This window comes from Myxocyprinus asiaticus, chromosome 38 (genome assembly GCF_019703515.2).
Source record: "Myxocyprinus asiaticus isolate MX2 ecotype Aquarium Trade chromosome 38, UBuf_Myxa_2, whole genome shotgun sequence".
Classification (NCBI taxonomy): Eukaryota; Metazoa; Chordata; class Actinopteri; order Cypriniformes; family Catostomidae; genus Myxocyprinus; species Myxocyprinus asiaticus.
In genome coordinates, this window is record NC_059381.1 from 32,856,561 (window position 1) to 32,879,763 (window position 23,203).

General features: G+C 41.5%; 1 protein-coding gene across 3 annotated transcripts in view; it reads right to left on the bottom strand.

Moving 5' to 3' along the window:
• LOC127429339 (rho GTPase-activating protein 26-like) overlaps positions 1 to 23,203 on the bottom strand; it is a 138,630-nt gene that overhangs the window by 3,564 nt on the left and 111,863 nt on the right. For 2 of the 3 annotated variants that reach the window (XM_051678314.1, XM_051678315.1), the window contains exons 18-23: positions 22,121 to 22,280; positions 19,197 to 19,347; positions 15,631 to 15,784; positions 3,500 to 3,541; positions 1,301 to 1,396; positions 580 to 671 (exon numbers count right to left, since the gene is read on the bottom strand). In XM_051678314.1, coding sequence (XP_051534274.1) covers positions 580 to 671; positions 1,301 to 1,396; positions 3,500 to 3,541; positions 15,631 to 15,784; positions 19,197 to 19,347; positions 22,121 to 22,280 — 695 coding nt within the window. The remainder of the gene's footprint in view (positions 1 to 579; positions 672 to 1,300; positions 1,397 to 3,499; positions 3,542 to 15,630; positions 15,785 to 19,196; positions 19,348 to 22,120; positions 22,281 to 23,203) is intronic. The other variant, XM_051678316.1, reaches the window with a different exon arrangement.

Genomic DNA, 23,203 nt, shown 5'->3' on the forward strand with positions numbered 1-23,203 from the left:
AGGCATTTGACAAGTTCCAAAAATAAATGTTGATGGCCTGATAAAAAATGTTCAAGTCAGTTTTAATGTGACCGTCATATAACAACAAGAAATAAGTTGAAATCTGATCGTTTTAATAAAAATCAACCCCTGGGACATGAATGTGCCCGAAGTTGAAGAAACACAATTCTGCTCCAAACACCTTCAAACTGCATACTTAAGACACTATGTATGAATAAATCATACAGTACAAACCTGAACAAAGTGTGCATTGCTTTTATTGTTATATCCTTGACTGCTTCCCGAAAAGAGGCCCTCCATAATCGTTTCAACTTTTGAAGCCTCTGTTTAATTATGCAGTAGAGCTCTATTGACTACACTTAAGGTTTCATTAGGCACTAATCTGATGCACTGCTCAGCAGAGTCAAGTTTCAAACTGTGGAGCATCTGTGCTCTGATGCCTGTGAAGGGGCAGGAGGAGGAACAAAAACAGATCTATTGACTATGTGCTCTTACACTGAAAAGGCTCAAGGCTAACCAAATATACCCACTGCACCCGCTGAGGGGTTAAAAAACAGAGACACCTCAGTAGGGACTCACCGTTCTCGAATATGGTCCCGGCGATAAAGGACAGCTCCGAGTCGTGTTCAGCCTTACAGGCGTACAGTGCACGTGCTTTTCGTAGTGGAGGGCTAGGAATAGAAAAATGAAAATAGTGTCTTTTACATAAAACAACAGCATATTTAATAATTAAAATGTTCAGTGCTGCACTAACAAAGAAGTACCATGATGTTGCCATGATTTTGTGGACATGCAGCATGGTAGTACTAGGGTATTCTTTGAAGTACTTTTGAGTATTATATATACACATTTAGTGCCGTGGTATATCGGTAACAAAAGGTACAGACCCACTTTATATTAGGTGTCTTTAACTACTATGTACTTAAGCATTTGATACAATCTACTTATTATGTACATATGTGTTACTACTTGCATTTAACTGCATCTGTAGTTACACTGCCTTACCTCTAAACCTAACCCTACACCTAAAGACTCTTTTGGACCACACTGTACATGCAGCATTGAACATATATGCATCGTCTATAGGAGGCACCCAGGAGTTTACAGACATGCCACTTTCCCATAAAACACAGTTCACAGTATGTTATAACCCAGAGTGCATAACACATTGTTCCAGAGTAATGTGAGCAGATGTTGGTGGGGAAGGTGTGAAACTGCAAAGCCAAGACTAAACGTTGTTAATGATTAAAAGACTGCACTGCTATAGATAGGTATCGAAGCAGGCGAGTGAAGGACACACCTGATGGGGGAGGACTCGCTGGAAGTGGACAGGGCCAGCTGAGGACTGGAGGGGGCGGAGAACATCGGCCAGGAGGGGGAGCGTGGTGAGGTGGGGCTGTGACACACACACGCACACATAGCACTATATGACCCAGCACCAACATTTATGTTATGGCAGCTACCGAGCGAAACCTTTCACTTCTTAGAGAGAACTTGTGTCATAGATTTACAGAAATGTAGCATACACACAATGTAGCAATCTTTCTTCAATGGAAGAAAAAAAGGAAATGTTAAGCAGAATGTTTAGACTGCTCTTTTCTAAACAATGAATGAATGGGGACTGTGGCTGTTGGGCTGCTCCAAAAAAGCTCTCCAATCTCATTTTGTGAGGTTTATGCTTATTTTATTTGTTTATTTTTTTAAGCATAAATCTAACAAAATTTTTGTGATTTTATGTACTTTTTTTTAGCTTTATGCTATCTTTCTCTTGTTTTATGCATAAATTCAACAAAATTTAGTGAGGTTTGTTGTCAGGTGTATTTTGTTGATTCATGTCTTTTATTTTGAAAAGTTTAGTTCCTGTTCCCTAGTCATGTGATGTCTTGTTTTCCCTCCATGTTCATGTGTCATGTTTTCATTGGTTTATTGTTTAATTATCTTGTTATCAGTTCTGTTTGTTCATTGGTTTATGTTCTCCCATGTCTTGTATTTAAGCCCTCATGTTTTCATTGTCTAGTTGTCAAGTATTGAATGTGAGTGTAGATGTTTATGTCAGGCCACGGCCACGGCCACGGTCAAGTCTAGTCTAGTCTAGTCTAGTCTAGTCCATGTTCATGTTTTGTTTTGTAGTCAGGGTTATTGGTTTTCACGTTTTGTAAATAAACTGCACTTGGGTTCTTCATCTCATCATCGTCTTCGTCATTGCCATCATTGTCAGCAGCCAACATCGTTACAGAATACTTGACCCAACCATGAACCCAGCAGTTTGGCTTCTGCGCCTACGTCAGGGGAATCGTCCCCTGGAGGACTATGTGGAGGACTTTTGCGATCTGGCTTTCCAGGTGGACTTTAATGAGGTTGCCCTCAAAGACTGTTTTAGATTTGGAATGAATGAGTCCATTTCTTTTTTGATGCCTGGTGGTCGCAGGATTGGTTCAATATATCGACCTCGCCCTGCAGATCATTGGTTCCTCGTTCACTGTGGGGGAGGCAGATGCCGAGCCAGAGGTCCACGACATGGCCGCCAATCCAGAGTTCCTAGTCATGGTCGCTGAGCTAGCACCATCTTTTGCTTCATGCCACGTCACAGCAACGCCTCAGCCTGCTCCATGCCACGTCACAGCAACGCCTCAGCCTGCTCCATGCCACGTCACAGCCACACCTGAGCAGTGGGACCTGGAGATGGTTCCCACCCTTATACCCACCCTTAGTTCTCCTGAGCAGGCAAGGGGAACTTTCGGCCCTCCGACCCCACCTGGACACTCCAAGCCCAGGACTTCACCTTGGCCTGTTAGTCCCTCGACATTGCCTCAGCTCTGCGTTCCCTCGGCTCCACTGCGGTCCTTCAGCCTGTTGGCTTTGCCGGGGTCCCTCGTCCCTCCGGCTCCTCCTTGGTCTGTCGGTCACCTGGCTCCGCTTTGGCTCTCCGATCCTCTGGCTGCGCCTCGTCCCTCCGATCTGTCAGCTTCACTGGGGACCTCCTTCCCTACGGCTCCACCTTGGTCCTCAGTCCCACCGGCTCCACCTCAGTCTTCCGATCCCCCAGCTCCGCCTTGCTCCTCCGAGCCTCCAGCACCACCTTGTATTGACTACTTACAATATATGGTGTTTTTAGGATGATTTTTGTCCTTTTTAAATCTTGACAGCATCTGGTCACTATATGTTTTCATTATATGAATAAGAGCATCTTGGACATTCTATCTAACACCTCCTTTTGTGTTCCACAGAAGAAAGAAAGTCATACAGGTTTGGAACATTATGATTGAGCAAATAATGACAGACGTTTAATTCCTGGGTGAACTATTACTAAAAGAGTTAAACATGCAAACTCAGGAGGAAAAAATATTAGTGATTATTTGTGTTACTGTAGTATAAGTAGCACAGAAGTAAGCAAACATTTAGATTTATGGGGTTTTCAATGCCTGAATGTGCTTACATTTTATCCAAGTTGTTTTCTCAAAATACTTTAGTTCTGGTTATAGTAAATGTACAAGCTTACCTTGTTGACATACTGCTGCGAACCTTCGGATTTTGACTGAAACTGATAAAAAGAAGAAACAAGAAATGGTGAATGAAGATTTTTTATGGTCACAATCAATATAAACATGTTAACTGCTATCACAGTGAAATACATTTATACAACGTTTAAACATGCTTTTAATATCTGACACAATGGACAAATCAAAAAATTTTTATGAGCTGACAAAAGACCTTTGTCAGGGTAGACGCCACATTATACAGTATATGTATATATACTGTATATATATATATATATATATATATATATATATATATGCCATTCACACTAAGGCCTATAGCACACATGTTAGACAATGTGTTGTCTTCTGTCTTTCAAGAGAATATTATATTTTACAGTTTATTCTATTTCCTCATAATGAGCATTGTTTGTTAGTTAACACATCAGCATCAGAAGCAACAGGTACTTCTAGAAGAATAAGAATATAATCAGAATTGTGTTTTATTCTCTGCTTTGTGACAAAATAACATAAAGGTAAGAAAATCGTTGATGTTATCTACTGTGAAACAGTGCACTATTGTTCCTAATCTAAAATTAACAGTAACCATAACTACATTTCTAGATTTCCACCCATTTCAGCATATCCATGTTTTTGTGTGTCCAAACCAACAGTGTGAATCCACAAGAGAATACAGCAAATACACAAATAAGTTTGTGGACACATAATCAGTCTTTTATTTGCCTAAAACCAAATGAAGCTGCTGATCTGACATTGTGGAAATAGTGCCCAAAGCATCCGTCAAACACACACAAACATATTCATTGCTAAACCGCTGTCATGGAAACGGTATAACCTCATGTGGTGAGTTAAAATAACATAAATGTCCATACATTTAGCAGATAAATGTAGCAGAGGAGTCAATTAGGCTTAGCCAAATATACTGTGCTGTTGCATTTATCACTGAGTCCCGTTCTGTTTTAATTTCAGGGTTGATTAATGTGAGAAAAAAAGAAAGAAATATTCGAGAAATCACAATTTACAGGAGAGAAAATTAAGTATTAGTAGCTTAAACAGGGACACATTGTATTTTTGCTTAATACAATAATCTTTTAATGAAAATGTGTGTCCTAAATATTGCTTTTATTATATTTTTTCTACATAATAAAAATAAAGCGCTTTGGCAGTGGTATATTGTGAATTTAGTCACTCTGTTGGACATACAGTATGCATTTAACTTAAATGTTGTCATGAAGATGACAAGCAGTTTGTTCTACTAAACTACACCAGATCCTTTCAAATATTTATTCTGAACACATGACACTGAAATAAATGTTTGCAGATCCATTTTTAATAACCATTAACTATTTCTATTGATTTCTAAAGTAACTATTTATTATGTGTGTATATATATCAATATATATTCTGTACATACTATTTAATTTTAATAAAAACAATTAAATAGTATATACAGAATATATATTTATACATACTCACACACAGTATACACACACACACATAAACTGCAACACCTTGAACTCTTCATCATGTTCCTCAAACCATTCCCGAACAATGTGTGCAGTGTGGCAGGGCACATTATCCTGTTGAAAGAGGCCACTGCCATCAGGGAATACCATTGCCATGAAGGGGTGTACCTGGTCTGCAACGATGTTTAGGTAGGTGGCACGTGTCAAATTGACGTCCACATGAATAGCCGAACCCAGGGTTTCCCAACAGAACATTGTCCAGAGCATCACATTCCCTCAACCAGCTTGTTGTCTTCCCACAGTGCATCCTGGAGCCATCACTTCCCCAGGTAAATGGCGCACACGTACACGGCCGTCCATGTGATGTAAAAGCAAACGGGACTCATCAGACCAGGTGACCTTTTTCCACTGCTCTAAGGTCAAGTTCAGATGCACGCGTGCCCATTGCAGGCGCTTTCGATGGTAGACAGGGGTCATCATGGGCACTCTGACCAGTCTGCGTCTATGCAGCCTCATACGCAGCTGGGTGCGATCCACTGTGTGTTGAGACACATTTCTCCCGTAACATTCTTCAAATTTTCTGTAACTTGTGCCACAGTAGACCTTCTGTCGGTTCGGACCAGACGGGATATCCTTCGTTGCCCTCGGACATCGATGAGCCTTGGGCACCCAACACCCTGTTGCCGGATTGTGGTTTGCCCCTCCTCGTACCACTGTCGGTAGGTACTCACCACTGCTGACCGGGAGCACCCCACAAGTCTTGCCGTTTCAGAGATGCTCTGACCCAGTCCTCTGGTCATAACAATTCGGCCCTTGTCAAAGTCGGTCAGGTCTTTACTCCTGCCCATTTCTCCTGCATTCAACACATTGAATACGAGAACTGATTGTTTGCTCAGCATCTAATCTACCCAGACCTTGACATGTGGCATTGTTAGGAGATGATGAACGTTATTCGCTTCACCTGTGAGTGGTCATGACGTTTTGGCTCATCGGTGTGTGTATATATATATATATATATATATATATATATATATATATATATATATATATATACTACCGGTCAAAAGTTTTGAAACACTTACTTATTCTTTATTATAATTTTTTTTCTTCACATTTTAGAATAATAGTAAAGTCACCAAAACTATGGAATAACATAAATGGAACTATGGGAATTATGTTGTGACTAAACAAAATCCAAAATAAATCAAAACTGTGTTATATTTTAGCATCTTCAAAGTACTCACCCTTTGCCTAGAATTTACAGACATGTACTCTTGACATTTTCTCAACCAACTTCTTGAGGTATCACCCTGGGATGATTTTTAAACAGTATTGAAGGAGTTCCCATCTATGTTGGGCACTTATTGGCTGCTTTTCTTTATTATTTGGTCCAAGTCATCAATTTCAAAAACTTTTTATTTTTTTTAATTAAATTTTAGTTTTATAATGAAATATATTAATATGGTGGCACAATTATATTTTTGTCTGCAAAACTAATTTCAAACATTTAAGCATACGCCTTCAGATCAAAATATTTTTAAGATCATGCGAAACATTTCAGCCAAGTGTTTCAAAACTTTTGACCGGTAGTGTATATATGTTTTAATATTTATATGTTTTCTATATTTATCTTTCTATATGTTGCATTATAGTTCCCTGTGACTTCTACATCAGGTTAGATGATTGCATACACTTGCCCTTTGTACTTTGTCACTTTTATCTTTAGTAAGGCACTGCTCTCATTTTCTAGGTGAGTGTCTGTTCTGTCCAGCGTATTTTAGTTGATTGAATGTTTTCTCAGGTAGTCTATCAGTCACCATTGATTTACAGGCTGCTGTGTCCTGGGAGGCTTTTGGATATGAGTATATCACCACTGGCACACTCAATACACACGACAGCATTCATCTTAATCCGGTGGCTTTGGGTCGGCCATCATCAGGCCTGATTTAGCACTGAACACACACACGCTAGTGCACTGACTGCTTGGGGCAAAATCAGCAAACAGTTGCACAATATTTGAACGTGGTATTTTAGGAACAAAACCTGCATCTTATTCACTAACCACTAGACTTGCCACGGAATCATAATTTTCACACCGGTGCAGTGTTCACGTTCAAACCGACTAACATTACCTATGTATTACCGCTGGTTGGATGCTAGGTGGTACTAAGGGGTAATTTTCTTTAAGCAATAGCCTACATAATAACGCAAGGCAGCTTGATTTCAAACTTTGAACTTAATATATTTTTTTATTTTAACTAGAAATTCAAATGAAACTGAAAAAAAAAAAAAATGAAGCAGAATTAAAATTGTTGTTCAGCTTTTTGAAAGATGGCATCTCAACAGATGAAGGGCAACATCTCTTTGGCAATGAACCAACTTCATCCATACATTCTCTCCATCATGGGCTACCGGTTGGGTATTTCATTGTCCAGGCAAATGCTTCACATTTTGTGGGTTGTTATGGCTTTAAGGTTGGTGTTTTATTGCCTTTCAACCCAGGACCCAGTTTAGCTGCTTCAGAAGGCTAATGACTTTGAATGTGTGTGAATAAATTAGTTTTGTTCCCTCTTAGGGCTGGGCGATATGCAAGACCTATGTTCGCAATATTTTTATAAAAAAAATAAATAAAAACATGCTCTGTGGAAATAAAGCGAACTGAAGTCAGAGCACTTCCCGAGTTGAGATGTCATTTGCAGCACACATAGATGATACTATTCTTGCAAAAAAAGACTGAAACAAAGAAAGAGTGAGAACCTTTTATATATGTGTGTTCCACGAGACTGCACGCCTCCGAACAAACAGCGCGTCATACATGCGCATAGATGGCTTTTCTGTCATCTGTTCTTAAAAATACAATAAAGTGTGTTTCTTCAAGCACGTGTCTGTGTGTCTAACAGCATTTCTTGTGTCATTCTGAATCCAAGATGTCTTACAGTTACCCACCATGTACATTATATTCGCTACCTGCAATTAAAGGTCTTCTGTCAATGTGTGTACTTTGCAGCCTGTGTAATCTGATATGTTGGTAAAGAACATCAGGCTTTCAATGCTTTATTTAGGTTCATTTATCATAGGTCGCACACTCTTCATTAGGCAACTATTCTTTATTTAATGCTATTCTATTCATTAGACTATTGTATTAATATTGGAAGTTCCATTCATAATGTTTCCCCCTTTTACCGGTATAAAATTTCACACATGTGTACCGAGTAAAACCGGTAACACTGTACACCGTGGCAACCCTACTAACCACCCACAATCTAGTTTAACCAAGCACTAAATGTGCTGTAATAGCACTGTACTTTATTTAAATTAGTCGTCAGAGAAAACAATTCTCTTTTGTTTGCAAATTTGTCTGACACAATTACCACTGCACTATTATCGGCAGTATTGGACAAGTAGTTAACTAAATTAGCGACTCTACTAACTTAAAGGTGCACTCAGTAATTTTTTTAATATGTCGTCTTGGATTTACACTGACACCTAGTGGCATGGATGCAGCATCATTCACAAACAACTGTCTTTCATTACTGATGCCATTGTAGAATTCACTATTAACAGTAAACCAAGATTAATTAAATCCCTGATTGAAAGTGTCTAATAGCAAGGAGGTTACTGAGATTAAGAGAGTAGTATTCAGCTGGTCATGTTATCAAAACATGGCCGCCCCCATGAGGGGACCCTGTCAATGTAGAATAAAACAGCTTTTATAAGGTTTCTGAAATGACTGGAGTCTTCATTTCATGTGAGTGCTCATGATTTTATTCATTTGCTTCAGAATTACTATTCATTTCTTTAGGAGTAAAACTTTTTTAATGAGAAAAAAATGACTGGCACCTTTAATGACATTTTTCAGCAGCATGACAGTACACAAAAATTTAGCTTTTCCAGTAAAGAGCAATAGTTTCAAATGAGTAGTGTTGTAGTGTCACAAAACCCACAATTGATTTGTCACATTATACTGGGAATCCAACAAAGGAGCCGATGGAGTAATCAAATGTGCTCACATAAACCATCCTCTTTCTTTTACATGTAGCGCTGGGAAAATTGAATCATTTAAGTGAATCTGTTCTTTCGGACAGTTAATGTAAATAAGCCAGTTAAAATAAAGATTCCCTTATATTTAGCACTGGGAAACATTTTAGAGAGTCAGTTCCTTTGGAATGGTTTAATGTAAATGAACTAGTTCACGTAAATGATTCACTTGAGCCCACAGAGCCTTAAAGGAACCTTGCCTTCTTTTTAAAAAATAAACAATAAGTGTATTACTTCAGTTTATCACTATATTTTGATTCAGTTATATAAAATAGGTATTTTTCTAGTTTATTAGTGTATATTAAGTATACATTTACGTTCAATTTAATGTTGTCATGCTTTTTGTTTAACCCTAATGAAAATTAACCGTGGTTTTACTACAGTAATACTTTAGTAATCACGACTGTAGTAACTGATTGTTTCAAAACCATTATTTTTGCCAAAGAAAAAAAAAAAAGGTTTTGATCCACTTAATTAATGGTTGGGATAAAAAAATTTAAAAAAAAGCATTAAGGCATTAATACTTGTTGCATTTTCATCCAATAAACTGAAAATATTTACCATTAGAATGCATAAATAATCATAGAAATTTAATTTTTGGGTGAACTATTCCTTTAAAGTATTTATTTTAATGTTTTAATAAAACATCTAATTAATCTTTTTTAAATGCTACATGTTGTAGACTTGGTTAAAGTAGACTTGAATGGCTTTAAATAAACACTGACTATCCTATAACTGATTCTCACATTGAATCTTTATCTTTATCAATGAGAGAAATATAACGCTATCATTCACTCCTAGCATCTGGCTTTCTTCATTTAAATTCCCCACAAATGTGGTCATAATGACATACTGTATCACGACATAATAAACATGATCAGTTCCCAAGCTTAACAGAATACTCAGAATTCACACATTAATTCAATAATATCTATAATAATAATAATGTATAATTTACATGCCTATTAATTAAACATTTACATCTGATACTCGCTTCTCCATTATCTTCTAATTACGTATGTGTATGTTTCAGCTACTGTGAAACCTTTGATCCTGCGAAATCCTTGAGTTTGGTTCCTCGACCCTGTTCAACCTCGTAGCTTTGGCTCTGCTATTTGCATGGCTTGCTAAAAGAGAATGTTGTTGATCAAAATTGAGAGAGAGAGAGAGAGAGAGAGAGTCTGCTTGCTAGCTTTAGCCAACAAGGGCAGAGCTTGTCTCGGCTTGCCCCCGAGGCTGATTAATGGCTTTGTGTACATGAGGAAGGGAGGGAAACATTTCAATGACTGTATTCCATAAAAATATTTAGAGACTGGAGTCACCAAGTATAAAATTTTTTCCCTCTCTTCTGTTTTCCAAAATGATTTTGTCACAGTCCCATAACAGTGGCCCTTTAAACTCATATTATAATGTACATAATTTAGCATTATCATTATAATTATTATTAAAACGGACATCATTACAAAGATTTTCTTTTAAACTAAAAACAATCGATACTGCAAGTGAAAAACAGACTCACCAAGTAGTTTCCTGGCAAACTGAAGCAGTATTTAGATTGATATTGGTTTGAATGGCATTTGATAGGTTGAAAACAGTAGAGTATTTTTGTTGAAATCTTCATCTTAAATAAAAATAAATAAATAAACAACTTAACAGCTCAAATAATACACAAATTTATATAAAAAGCAACTGCATTAATTATTTTGTTAAAACTTAAGTTTCACATTTCTTTCTAAACTGTGTTACGTGGACTGGCGGTGCAAGACTGGCAGACCACTGTGTGCCTCGTAGCCAGCGCACCAGGCCGTCACGTAACCTCCACCAACGCTCTGAGCGTCGAACGGTCCTTAAGGAACAAGTCGACTGCCCAAAAAATAGGGACAGGCTAGCCCAGTCGCGGCCTCTTTTCCTCTCTTTTCTCCCCAAAAAGAGTGGGGCCATACGTGTCTACATTGGGGAGGTGTCACTCCCAAGGGGAAGACACCACAGAGACCACACCCCACCCGGGGGGGGGGATATTTTGAGTGGAAATACGTCACATGGTCTTACCGAGTCTTGTCGGAAGTATGTCATGTGGAGAAGTCTCATGGTAGGTCCTACCTGAGAGGGGAGGAAATCTACAAACATGGTGACCGGTGGCAGAGGAACCACTGCCCAAGGAAGACGCAGTTTACCAATAGAGAAACGATTTAGCGGCAGATATAAATCACATGGGGCCACCTATGGGGAACCAGCACATGTGGATCACCTACCCCAGTACAGGGCTTAGTTAGCACATGTATTGTTCCGCCAGCGAGTTTCTCCACAAACTCGTCTGCCACAGGGTTAAGGAGGAAATTCATCCAGGGATCACCACTTTGTGAACACTACTGGGAGTCAACAGTGCACGTATTCATGTCAAAGGAGGGAAAGGCACTATGTGCAAGTGGTACACCCGGCCAGCTGTCCCAGAACTTACCTGTTCGTACCTGACAAAACACGGGATGAAACCAGCTCAACCCGGAGATTGTAGAACCTTGAAAAGGTGTTGGGTGTTGCCCAGACCGCTGCTCTGCAGATGTCTGCTAGAGAGGCGCCATTGGTCAGGGCCCAGGAGGCTGCCACACTCCTGGTAGAATGGGCTCGTAGCCCCGCAGGGGGCGGCACATGCTGGGCATGATATGCCATCACAATGGCATCAATGACCCAATGGGCGATCCTCTGTTTGGAGACAGCGCTTCCTTTCCGCTGTCCACCAAAGCAGACAAAGAGCTGCTCAGAGTTTCTAAAGCTCTGTGTGCAATCCAAATAGATGTGCAAAGCGTGCACTGGACACAGCAACGCCAAGGCTGGGTCTGCCTCCTCCTGGGGCAGCGCTTGCAGGTTCGCCACCTGATCCCTAAATGGGGTCGTGGGAACATTGGGCACATAGCCCGGTCGGGGTCTCAGGATCACGTGAGAGTAGCCTGGACCAAACTCCAGGCACGTTTCGCTGACAGAGAACGTCTGCAGGTCCCCTATCCTCTTGATGGAAGTGAGCGCAGTCAGGAGGGCAGTCTTCAGAGAGAGTGCCTTTAGCTCGGCTGACTCCAACAGCTCGAAGGGAGCTCCCTGTAGTCCCCAAAGGACTACAGAGAGATCCCATGAGGGAATGAGGCACGATCTGGGGGGGTTCAACCTCCTAGCGCCTCTCAGGAACCTGATGATCAAGTCGTGCTTCCCCAAATACTTACCATCCACTGCATCGTGATGTGCCGAAATGGCGGCTACATACACCTTCAAGGTGGAGTAGAGTGCTACCAGGACAATCTGCTCCTCGTCCTCCCTGACCTTGCACAGTGCACTGGGGGAAACGCATATTTGTGTAGTCCTGGGGGCCAGCTGTGTGCCAGCATGTCTATACCGAGGGGTGCCTTGGTCAGGGCGTTCCAAAGCAGGCAGTGGGAGGATTCCCGGGAAGCAAACAGGTCTACCTGTGCTCGACCAAATCGACTCCAAATCAGCTGGACCACCTGGGGGTGGAGTCTCCACTCTCCCCTGAGCATAACCTGTCGTGACAGCGCGTCCGTTGCGGTGTTGCGGTTGCCCGGGATGTGAGTGGCTCGCAGCGACTTGAGGTGCTGCTGACTCCAGAGGAGGAGACGGCGGGCGAGTTGTGACATGCAACGCGAGCGTAAGCCGCCTTGGCGGATGATGTATGCCACCGTTGCCGTGTTGTCTGTCCGAACCAACACATGCTTGCCCTGGATCAACGGCCGAAGCCTCCGCAGGGTGAGCAGTACTGCCAACAACTTGAGGCAGTTGATGTGCCAGCATAGCCGCAGGCCAGTCCAGGAGCTGGTGGCTGCGTGCCCATTGCATACAGTGCCCCAGCCCGTCTTGGAGGCGTCCATCGTAACCACAACGCACCTGGAGACCTGCTCTAGGGGAACCCCTGCCCGTAGAAATGCTAGGCCATTCCAAGGGCTGAAGAGGCGGCAACAGATCGGCGTGACGACCACGCGATGTGTCCCGCGGTGCCATACCCATCTCAGGACTCGAGTCTGAAGCCCGTAGAAGGTAGCAATTTCCGCGCGCAATGTAGGCATCTGGCAAACTGAATCGCATAGCCGAGTCGGACAGGTTGGAAAGTGGGAGCCTCCAAGCTCCGGGCGAGGGGGACCAAGGGGACAATCTCGTCGGACGTACCGGCGGGTGGGGCCTCGCAGTGGGGCGGAGCCTGAGGCACCACGTCGGCCGTGAGATGGGTGGCATCTGCTTCCTGTGTTGGGCTCCACGCCGGGGCCGGGCAGTGGGGGCGGGCTGCGGCAGAGCCGGTGCTGTTGCTGCAGGAGGACACCCTTGGCGATGAGCAGATGGGGTGCGGGGTCTTGAGCCGTGCCAGGGCAGGATATATTGAATGGCCTCCGTCTGCTGCTTCACCGCCGAGAACTGCTGGGCAAAGTCCTCGACGGTGTCGCCGAACAGGCCAACATAGGAGATGGGGGCGTCAAGGAACCATGCCTTGTCAGCCTCTCTCATCTCAACCAGGTTGAGCCAGAGGTGGCGTTCCTGGACCACCAGGGTGGACATCGCCCGCCTGAGAGACCGTGCCATGACCTTCATCGCCCAGAGAGCAGTTCTTTCAGTGCCTTGGCTTGGTGTACCTGCAGGAGAGCCATAGCATGCAGGGCGGAGGCATGAAGCTACAGGCCCTGGATGGGACAGGAGCGGCCGTGAGAGGCGCTCTGAGCCGAGGAACCAATCGTTGAGACACGAGGGTTCAGGGGAGAGTGGAGGGTTCCACTCTAACCTGATGCTCACGGCTGCCCGGGCAAGCATGTCGGCCAGCTCCGCGTCGGCCTGCGACTGGGCGACCATAGCCAAGGGAGGAGTCTCCGCATGGGCAGCGCCCAGACATGTAAGACAATGATCGTGGCCGTCAGAAGCCGAGAGATAACGACCGGAACCAGAAATAACACACAAACGGAAAGGCATCTTTAAAAAGACATTCCGTGTGTGCCGCTCTTTTAGTGAAGAAAATATAAGAATATAATCTTTTTGTTGTTTGTTTGTTTCTGCCGAAGCGACCAGGGGCGTTCTCTGCACTGCACCAGTGCAGAGGGGGAGAAGCCGCTGAAATGCGCCGTAAGAATCCAGCAGAGGAGGTGAATGAAAATCGCGGAGAATTCAGCTCAATGAATAGAACCGCTTGGCTCCGAAGAGAAAATCTGAATGAGTGGTTGCATACCAGCTCATTTTATACCCGTATGTCCGGGGGAGTGGCATCCAAATTCCACTCGCCAATTCCCATTGGCCTTTTTTCAAAGATCAGAGGTGTTTGGGGCTCCCAAGATTGACCCCTAGTATCACTACATCGACACAACGTCGAGTGAGTGACAGATAGGGAACAAGAGTATTATTTCGTAACGGCAGGTTGATAATAAGAGAGGGCTGAGCACTGAGTTATGGGGCACACCAGTTAAAAGCAGACCTCAGAAGTCAGGCATCTCAACTGTAAATTTGTTGGCAGGAAATTGGGAGAATATGAGGTCTGTGTTGGATTTCATAATTTCCGTTCACATAAAAAAAGCCTCAAAGCCAACGAAGACTATAACCAATGTAATGCACTGAAATAAAACACAGATCATGCCAAGTCTTGTACTGAAAACTAACAGCAAGAGTGTAAAATATATTAACAAGTTCATGTTTCCACTTTTAGCATTATGTTTAAAACCAAGAAATGTACTAGACAAGAGTGATGCTTGCCCATGTAAAACTTAATGCCACATTGCTGGGGTGTTCTGGGTGGTTGTCAGAATGTTGCTAGGATTTTGCCAAATGAAAAGAGCCCACCCCAAAGTCTCCATGATATTGTGGTCCCTAGATTTGACTCAGGTCCCTCCTTTAATGTAAATCTATGGGATTTTTTTGCTTATTTTATCATCTACCAGATGAAAATTGTAGGTCAGATTTTCTGCTATAACAAGAAAAGTAATAGTACACCTCTCTTCAACAAGCCGCACAATTTGATCTACTGTATGAATCACATCCGTAGCACAAACAGTGCAGAACAACTTACCCAACTAGGTTTAAAACTTAGGGTTAGGAGTGTGTTCAAATCCATAACCTTAAGTATGAGCAAGCCTTAGCAAAAACGACTAATATCATTCAAATTGGCAACAATTGAAACAATTTTAAACCTCAGCGTGGTCAGCAGAAAACCGTCTCTGAGAAAGTTGTCTGCATTCATTTTTGCTAATAGGTTTCCAAAAAAGGCAAAGCAATGAGTGAGATTCATTGTGTTCAAGTTCTTGAGAAGATGGGGTCAGGGTGGTTATTTTTAATGTTTGTTCTTGTCACTCAGACTAATGTAAACATCTGCTCCTGTATTCATGCTGTATGACCGCCCACATTTACATATCAACACCTATTCAGCAATATGACAAGGACATTGAGACTCATTTAATATGCTAAAAGGTTAGCCAATCTTAACCGAGGTCATTTACAAATAGACCTCTAAAAGACACAGTAGCAGGCTGTATAATTCAAAGTGCCAGGGAGAGATAGAAAACGATCATTATATTATAATTGAACTTCTGGGGAAAAAAATAATAATAAAAGTGTACAACACTTTTTTGAAGTGGCCTCTTTCGAGGTAGTACACTTACAGTGAATTAGGCCGACTCTGTCTGGGAAGAAGCCCATCGTGGTCTCCGTCTGCAGTGGACAGGCTGTTGAGTCGAGTCGAGTCGTGTGTACTGTTACAGTTGACTGATGACAGATCTGCACTGGAGTTCACAGCCAAACTGTTTCTTTTCTCCACTGATGAAGGAAAACAAAGATGTTAGTATTACACATGTCATAAAATATTGTTATATCGATTATTGATCAGTATGTTATTTTATAGTTTTATTTTTAGACATCCATTAAATAACATTATCTGACATTTAAATTAGAAGCCTAATTTGTGTGCTTTTCAATTCAATCAGTTGTGCTTCTGTTTAACAGTCTGGTGTAATAGAGTTGGGAGTCCGCAAGAGGGTGATATAACATTTACCGAAGTCGGTCGCGGGTAGGAAAGCCTCATTCGTTACAATGTGCCATGTCGTCCGCCAGATGTGTCCAATGTGTGCGACCCCCTTTGTTACCCTGGCACTCACACTTTATCAAAGTGGTGCTGAGAAATATGTTTGAAAAGACAAAGACTATTGTGCAACGAGCAGCCCTATTTATATCTGAAAAAAGCTGATATACACCGATGAGGCAAAACATTATGACCACCTGCCTAATATGCAGTTGGTCCTCCACGTGCTACCAAAACAGTGCCGGCCCTGCCGAGGCATGGACTCTACAAGACCCCTGAAGGTGTCCTGTGGTATCTGGCACCAAGACATTAGCAGCAGATCCACAAGACCTTACAAGTTCTGTAAGTTGCGAGATGGAGCCACTGTGGATTGGACTCGTTGGTCCAGCACATCCCACAGATGCTCAATCAGATTGAGATCTGGGGAATTTGGAGGCCAGGGCAACACCTTGAACTCTTCATCATGTTCCTCAAGCCATTACCGAACAATGTGTGCAGTGTGGCAGGGTGCATTATCCTGCTGAAAGAGGCCACTGCCATAAGGGAATACCATTACCATGAAGGGGTGTACCTGGTCTGCAACAATGTTTAGGTAAGTGGCACGTGTCAAATTGACGTCCACATGAATGGCTGGACCCAGGGTTTCCCAGCAGAACATTGCCCAGAGCATCACACTCCCTCCACCGGCTTGTCATCTTCCCACAGTGCATCCTGGTGCCATCACTTCCCCAGGTAAATGGTGCAGACATACATGGCCATCCACATGATGTAAAAGAAAACGGGACTCATCGGACCAGGCGACCTTCTTCCATTGCTTTTGCCGGTGGACGAGGTCATCATGGCTACGCAGCCCCATACGCAGCAAGGTGCGTTGCACTGTGTTGTGACACATTCCTACCGTAACCATTAACATTTTCTGTGAATTGTGCCACAGTAGACCTTCTGTCGGTTCGGACCAGATGGGATAGCCTTCATTGCCCTTGTGCATTGATGAGCCTTGGGTGCCCAACACCCTGCCGCCAGTTTGTGGTTTGTCCCTCCTTGGACCACTGTCAGTAGCTACTCACCACTGCTGACCAGGAGCATCCCACAAGCCTTGCCATTTCAGAGATGGTCTGACAAAGTCATCTGGCCATAACAATTTGGCCCTTGTCAAATTCGCTAAGGTCTTTACTCCTGCCCATTTCTCCTGCATTCAACATGTTGACAATGAGAACTGATTGTTCGCTTACCATATAATCTACTCAGACCTTGACACGTGGCCTTGTTAGGAGATGATCAATGTTATTTGCTTCACCTGTGAGTGGTCATAATGTTTTGACTCATTTGTGTATATCGATAATCATCTGGAAAATCTTCCGATTATTGATGCGTGTAAAAGACATCGATCCCAAGCCTAGTTACTACACTAATGAAGTCAAAAGTACGCTAATGTGATTTCTCAAGTATGCAGTGTTATATTTATATACAACATGTGAAGACTGTAAAAAACTGGAGATCCTGAAATAATAGCACTATAATGAGTACTGACGTATTAGCTACAGTTTAAAAGTAGTATAAAATTGGAGATATATATTTTGTAGGGCTTGACTCAAGGAATCAGATGAAAAAAACAATTTTGATTCTAGCCCTTCTGGTTGCAGAGATATGAGCCAAAATGTTAAATTGTTTATTATAGGGCACCTAGGATCAGATGGGTGTGCGTCTGTGCGCCTGAGTAGTGTGGGGGGTTTGGGATCATTTTGCCAAGTTTAGTGTCTCCACAATTTATAGTCTCTGAAGCCCAGACACTTTTAGGGCAGAAAAAAAAAAATGATAAGAAAAAGAAGAAAATCAGTACAATTACAATAGGGTTCCAGAAGCTTCGCTACTTGGCCCCCTAATAATAATAATAATAATAATAATAATAATAATCCTAACAAAAACAATAGGGTTTCTAGCCTTTCAGACTTGAACCCCTAAAAAGAACCCCTATATATATATATATATATATATATCTCTCACAAGGCAAAAAATATTAATGGTCCTAAAAATTAGCTTCATTTTCTATAAGCAATGTATATGTATTGGTAATTTCATTTGTTTCAATGCGGCATTAAATATTGTTCACCCAATAATGAAAATTTTTAATTTTAAAGATTTTAATTTTACTAACTCTCATGTTATTCCAAACCCATTTGACTTACTTTCTTCTGCAAAACACAAAATGAGATGTTTTATAGAATATTGCGTTCCGTCTTTGCAATAATTTGGCAAGTGATTTTTTAAAGCTTAAAAAATGACCAAAACTTATATATGGGTTGTTTCTGCCCCAAAATGTTATGCTTTCAGAGGACTACGTTTATGATCTTTTTGGGTCCTTTTCAAAGCTTTAAAGTGAGTTGCTAATATATTATTATCATCATTATTATTACTACTACAGAAGAAAAATATTTCTGTCACATTTTTTCTGTTTCACACATCTAGTTAAATGGAGCTTTTATTTTGCCATTTTGGCGGAAAACAGGATGTTTTTAACAGCTTCACTTCTCAACTCCGGAAAGCTGTTCGCCAAATGGGCTAATGTGCTCATTAAACTGCAAAAGGCTTTGATTTAATTATATAAATGTATATAGTCTATATGTGCTGCACTTCACATCGAATAAAGTGACCTGCTCTTTGTCATTAGAGCACACGTGATGTTAATGATGTGGTTAGTGTATAAGTAGTGGCTTCTCACATTCACTTTCTGTTGAAGCCTAAGCAGAACGTATAGGCTATTTGTTTAATGAAATCTCAGCCTTTTGAGGACACTTGGACATATCACGATTTTTATTTGATTAACTGTGCATTTATACATTAATTTCATCCCAAATATGTCAAATTCCATGACATTCTGCATTTTATAGTTAATTCCGTTTTTTTAAATGGATTCCGTGATTTCGTCCGTGTTTTACGCAACGCGAAAATCATAGGGCCCTACATTGTATTGCATAGACAAACCTCAATATTCATTAAAATATCTCCATCTATGTTCCACAAAAGATAGAAAGTCATGCAGGTTTGGATCGACATGAGGGTACATTTTGAAAGAATTTTCTTTGTCAGGTGAACTATTTCTTTGAGAATTATTGATTGAAATATATTAAAGAAAAGCACTTGCTGGTGTACCTCTGTCTTTCTCTGTGAATGTGGGAGTGTGGAAGAGCGTGAGGGGTCTCTCGCTACAGGATGGGGCCTTGCTGTCTGCACTCCTCCTCCTGGGCAGGCTGAGCTGGGAGTTGCCCTGTCCTCCTCCAGAAACCGGCATGTCTTTGAAGATCTGCACGATGGAAAGATATTTCATATCAGCATGGAGCTGTCCAGAACAGAACTATAGTGTCTCCACAGAAAAAGAACACATTGGAAAGGCTGCTACTCTTTTTAGTATCTGGCCATAGGAAAGAAATTTAAAAATACTCACCCTGTCTTTCCAAACTTGTATGACTTTCATTCTTCTGTGTAACACAAAATTAAACATTTTAAAGAGAGTTGCTGCTCTCTTCCAAACAAAGAAATGTATAGCGACCAGGGGTTTTCAAACTACAAATAGGACAAGAAGCACCAGAAAAGTCATGTTCTATATTCAAAGTCTTCTGAAGCAATGGTAAATGTGTAACAAATAGACCAAAGTCAATATTTGTGTATACATCGATGAGCCAAAACATTATGACCACCTGCCTAATATGCTGTTGGTCCCCCACGTGCCACCAAATCAGTGCCGACCCGCTGAGGCATGGACTCTACAAGACCCCTGAAGGTGTCCTGTGGTATCTGGCACCAAGACTTCAGCAACATATCCTTCAAGTCCTGTAAGTTGCGAGGTGGAGCCACTGTTGATCGGACTTGTTGGTCCAGCACATCCCACAGATTCTCAATCGGATTGAGATATGGGGAATTTGGAGGCCAGGGCAACATCAGGGAATACCATTGCCATGAAGGGGTGTACCTGGTCTGCAGCAATGTTTAGGTAGGTGGCACGTGTCAAATTGACATCCACATGAATGGCCGGACCCAGGGTTTCCCAGCAGAACACTGCCCAGAACATCACACTCCCTCAACCGGCTTGTCATCTTCCCACAGTGCATCCTGCTGCCATTACTTCCTCAGGTAAACGGCACACACATACCTGGCTCTCCACGTCATGTAAAAGAAAACGGGACTCATCAGACCAGGTAAACTTCTTCCACTGCTCCAAGGTCCAGTTCCGACGCTTGTGTGCCCATTGTAGGTGCTTTTGATGGTGGACAGGGGTAATCATGGGCACTCTGACTGGTCTGTGGTTATGCAGCCCCATAAGCAAGAGGGTGCGATGCACTGTGTGTTGTGACACATTCCTCCTGTAACAATCATTAAAATATTCTATCACTTGTGCCACAGTAGACCTTCTGTTGGTTCGGATGGGATAGCCTTCGTTGCCTTGGGCGCCCAACACCATGTTGCCGGATTGTGGTTTGTTCCTTCTCGGACCACTGTCAGTAGGTACTCACCACTGCTGACTGGGAGCACACCACAAGCTTTGCCGTTTCAGAGATGCTCTGACCCAGTCATCTGGCCATAACAATTTGGCCCTTGTCAAATTCGCTCAGGTCTTTACACCTGCCCATTTCTCCTGCATTCAACACATTGACTATGAGAACTGATTGTTCGCTTACCATCTAATCTACCCAGACCTTGACATGTGACCTTGTTAGGAGATGATCAATGTTATTCGCTTCACCAGTGAGTGGTCATAATGTTTTGGCTTATCGGTGTATACAGGAAAATAAATATGATAAATATATCCTCCACGTGCAGCAATGACAGTTTTGCAGATCCTTGGCATTCTAGCTGTCAGTTTGTCCAGATACTAAGGTGATATTTCACCCCACACTTCCTGTAGCACTTGCCATAGATGTGGCTGTCTTGTCGGGCACTTCTCACGCACCATACTGTGTAGCTGATCCCACAAAAGCTCAATGTGGTTAAGATCCATAACACTCTTTTCCAATTATCTGTTGTCCAATGTCTGTGTTTCTTTGCCCACTCTAACATTTTCTTTTTGTTTTTCTGTTTCAAAAGTGTCTTTTTCTTTGCAATTCTTCCCATAATGCCTGCACCCCTGAGCCTTCTCTTTATTGTTGTACATGAAACTGGTGTTGAGCAGGTAGAATTCAATGAAGCTGTCAGCTGAGGACATGTGAGGCATCTATTTCTCAAACTAGAGACTCTGATGTACTTATCCTCTTGTTTAATTGTACATCTGGTCTTCCACATCTCTTTCTGTCCTTGTTAGAGCCAGCTGTCCTTTGTCTTTGAAGACTGTGGTGCACATCTTTGTATGAAATCTTCAGTTTTTTGGCAATGTCAAGCATTGTATAGCCTTAATTCCTCAAAACAATGATTGACTGACGAGTTTCTAGAGAAAGCTGTTCCTTTTTTGCTATTTTTGACCTAATATTGACCTTAAGACATGCCAGTCTGACAATGTTAAGCTTCATTTAACAAACCAAATATCTTTCAACTATGTTTGATATAATGGCAAGTGATTTTCTAGTACCAAATTAGCAATTTAGCATGATTACTCAAGGATAAGGTGTTTGAGTGATGGCTGCTAGAAATGGGGCCTGTCTAGATTTGATCAAAAAGGACTTTTTTCAAATAATGATGGTGCTGTTTTTTACATCAGTAATGTCCTGACTACACTTTGTGATCAGCTGAATGCCACTTTGGTGAATTAAAGTACCAATTTCCTTCCGAAACAGCAAAATCTGTACATTATTCCAAACTTTTGGCTGCCAGTTATGTTATATAAGCATTATATGAGTTATATGAGCGTTTCTTCAACCTCGGCCACTTTCATGTCTCAGGCATTGATTTTTAATAAAACAAACATTGTTATTTTTTTCTGTTCAATATGGATTGTGACTGAGGCTGTCAGTCCCTAATATTCTGCCTAACATGTCCTTTTGTGTTCCACAGAAAGAAAGTTATACATGTTCGGAATTACCTGAGGTTGCATAAATGATGACAGAATTTTCTTTTTAGGGTGAACTGACCCTTTTAAGTAAACATACCCGTTCATGATTTTCGATCAGGATTTCTACAACAATGTTCTGGAACTTGATGTCCATGATAGCGGCCACTGTCTCCTCCTGGGGTCTCAACAGCGTTGGGCCGAACACGACTCCGAGGTTAGCTACCGTCATTAGATTCTGCTGGTGGTGACTGGCCACTCTGGGGAGAGAGAAACACTTCTGAATTCATCCTATTAATATTCTTCAGACATTCTTGGTAAGGTTATTTTTAAAACCCCTAACCCTAACATAGTAAACCTCTGCAATTAATTCAGCATGAACCACTCAATGTACCAATCCATTTAAACTTTGTTTTATAGATAATTTCAGTGCTATCTATATTAGATGTACTATCTTTAATCACTAAGTTACACCACCCCCTTCTAATTACAGAAATATTACTACATTTTCGATTGTTTCTTCATGTCATTTGCAAACTCGGGTTGTTTGGCTGCAACAAATTAACCTAAAATTACACTTAAATGGCTCCAATGTGTGGATTTGATGAGCAAACTAAACAGCCCTGCTGCAAACAATGATTCATTGTCAACAGAATTACAATGAATTACGCCAAATTGCTGCTCTACGTACCAGCTGAATATGCAGTAGAGTGGCAAAACTAACACTTGATTATTTCTTGTAACTGTCAATAAACATATAGGTAACAATTATTTATCAAGCATTTATTAACTCACCACTGTGAATGCTAATGGCTGTCAGAATCTAAATGATCTTCTACAATTGAAATTGTCATTAACAGACGAAAAGAAAATTCATTGGAATCCCAAACTACAACTTTTTTAAACTTGTACTGATGGCAACCTGCAAGTTTTGACAGCATTTTCGTCAACGGAAATCAAATAAAAACATAATTGGAGAAACAGAAACTAAACGAAAATACACATGACTCAAAAACTAAACAAAATAAAAAACATTCATTACAAATTAATTTTCGTTTTAGTTTTTGATCCACAATATATTATAAAATTTGAAACCTTCAAAACTCACTTCCATTAAACACGATAATGACACTAGATTGCGATGAAACTAGATGGTCTTAAAAAATGTAATGCAGCATTGAAA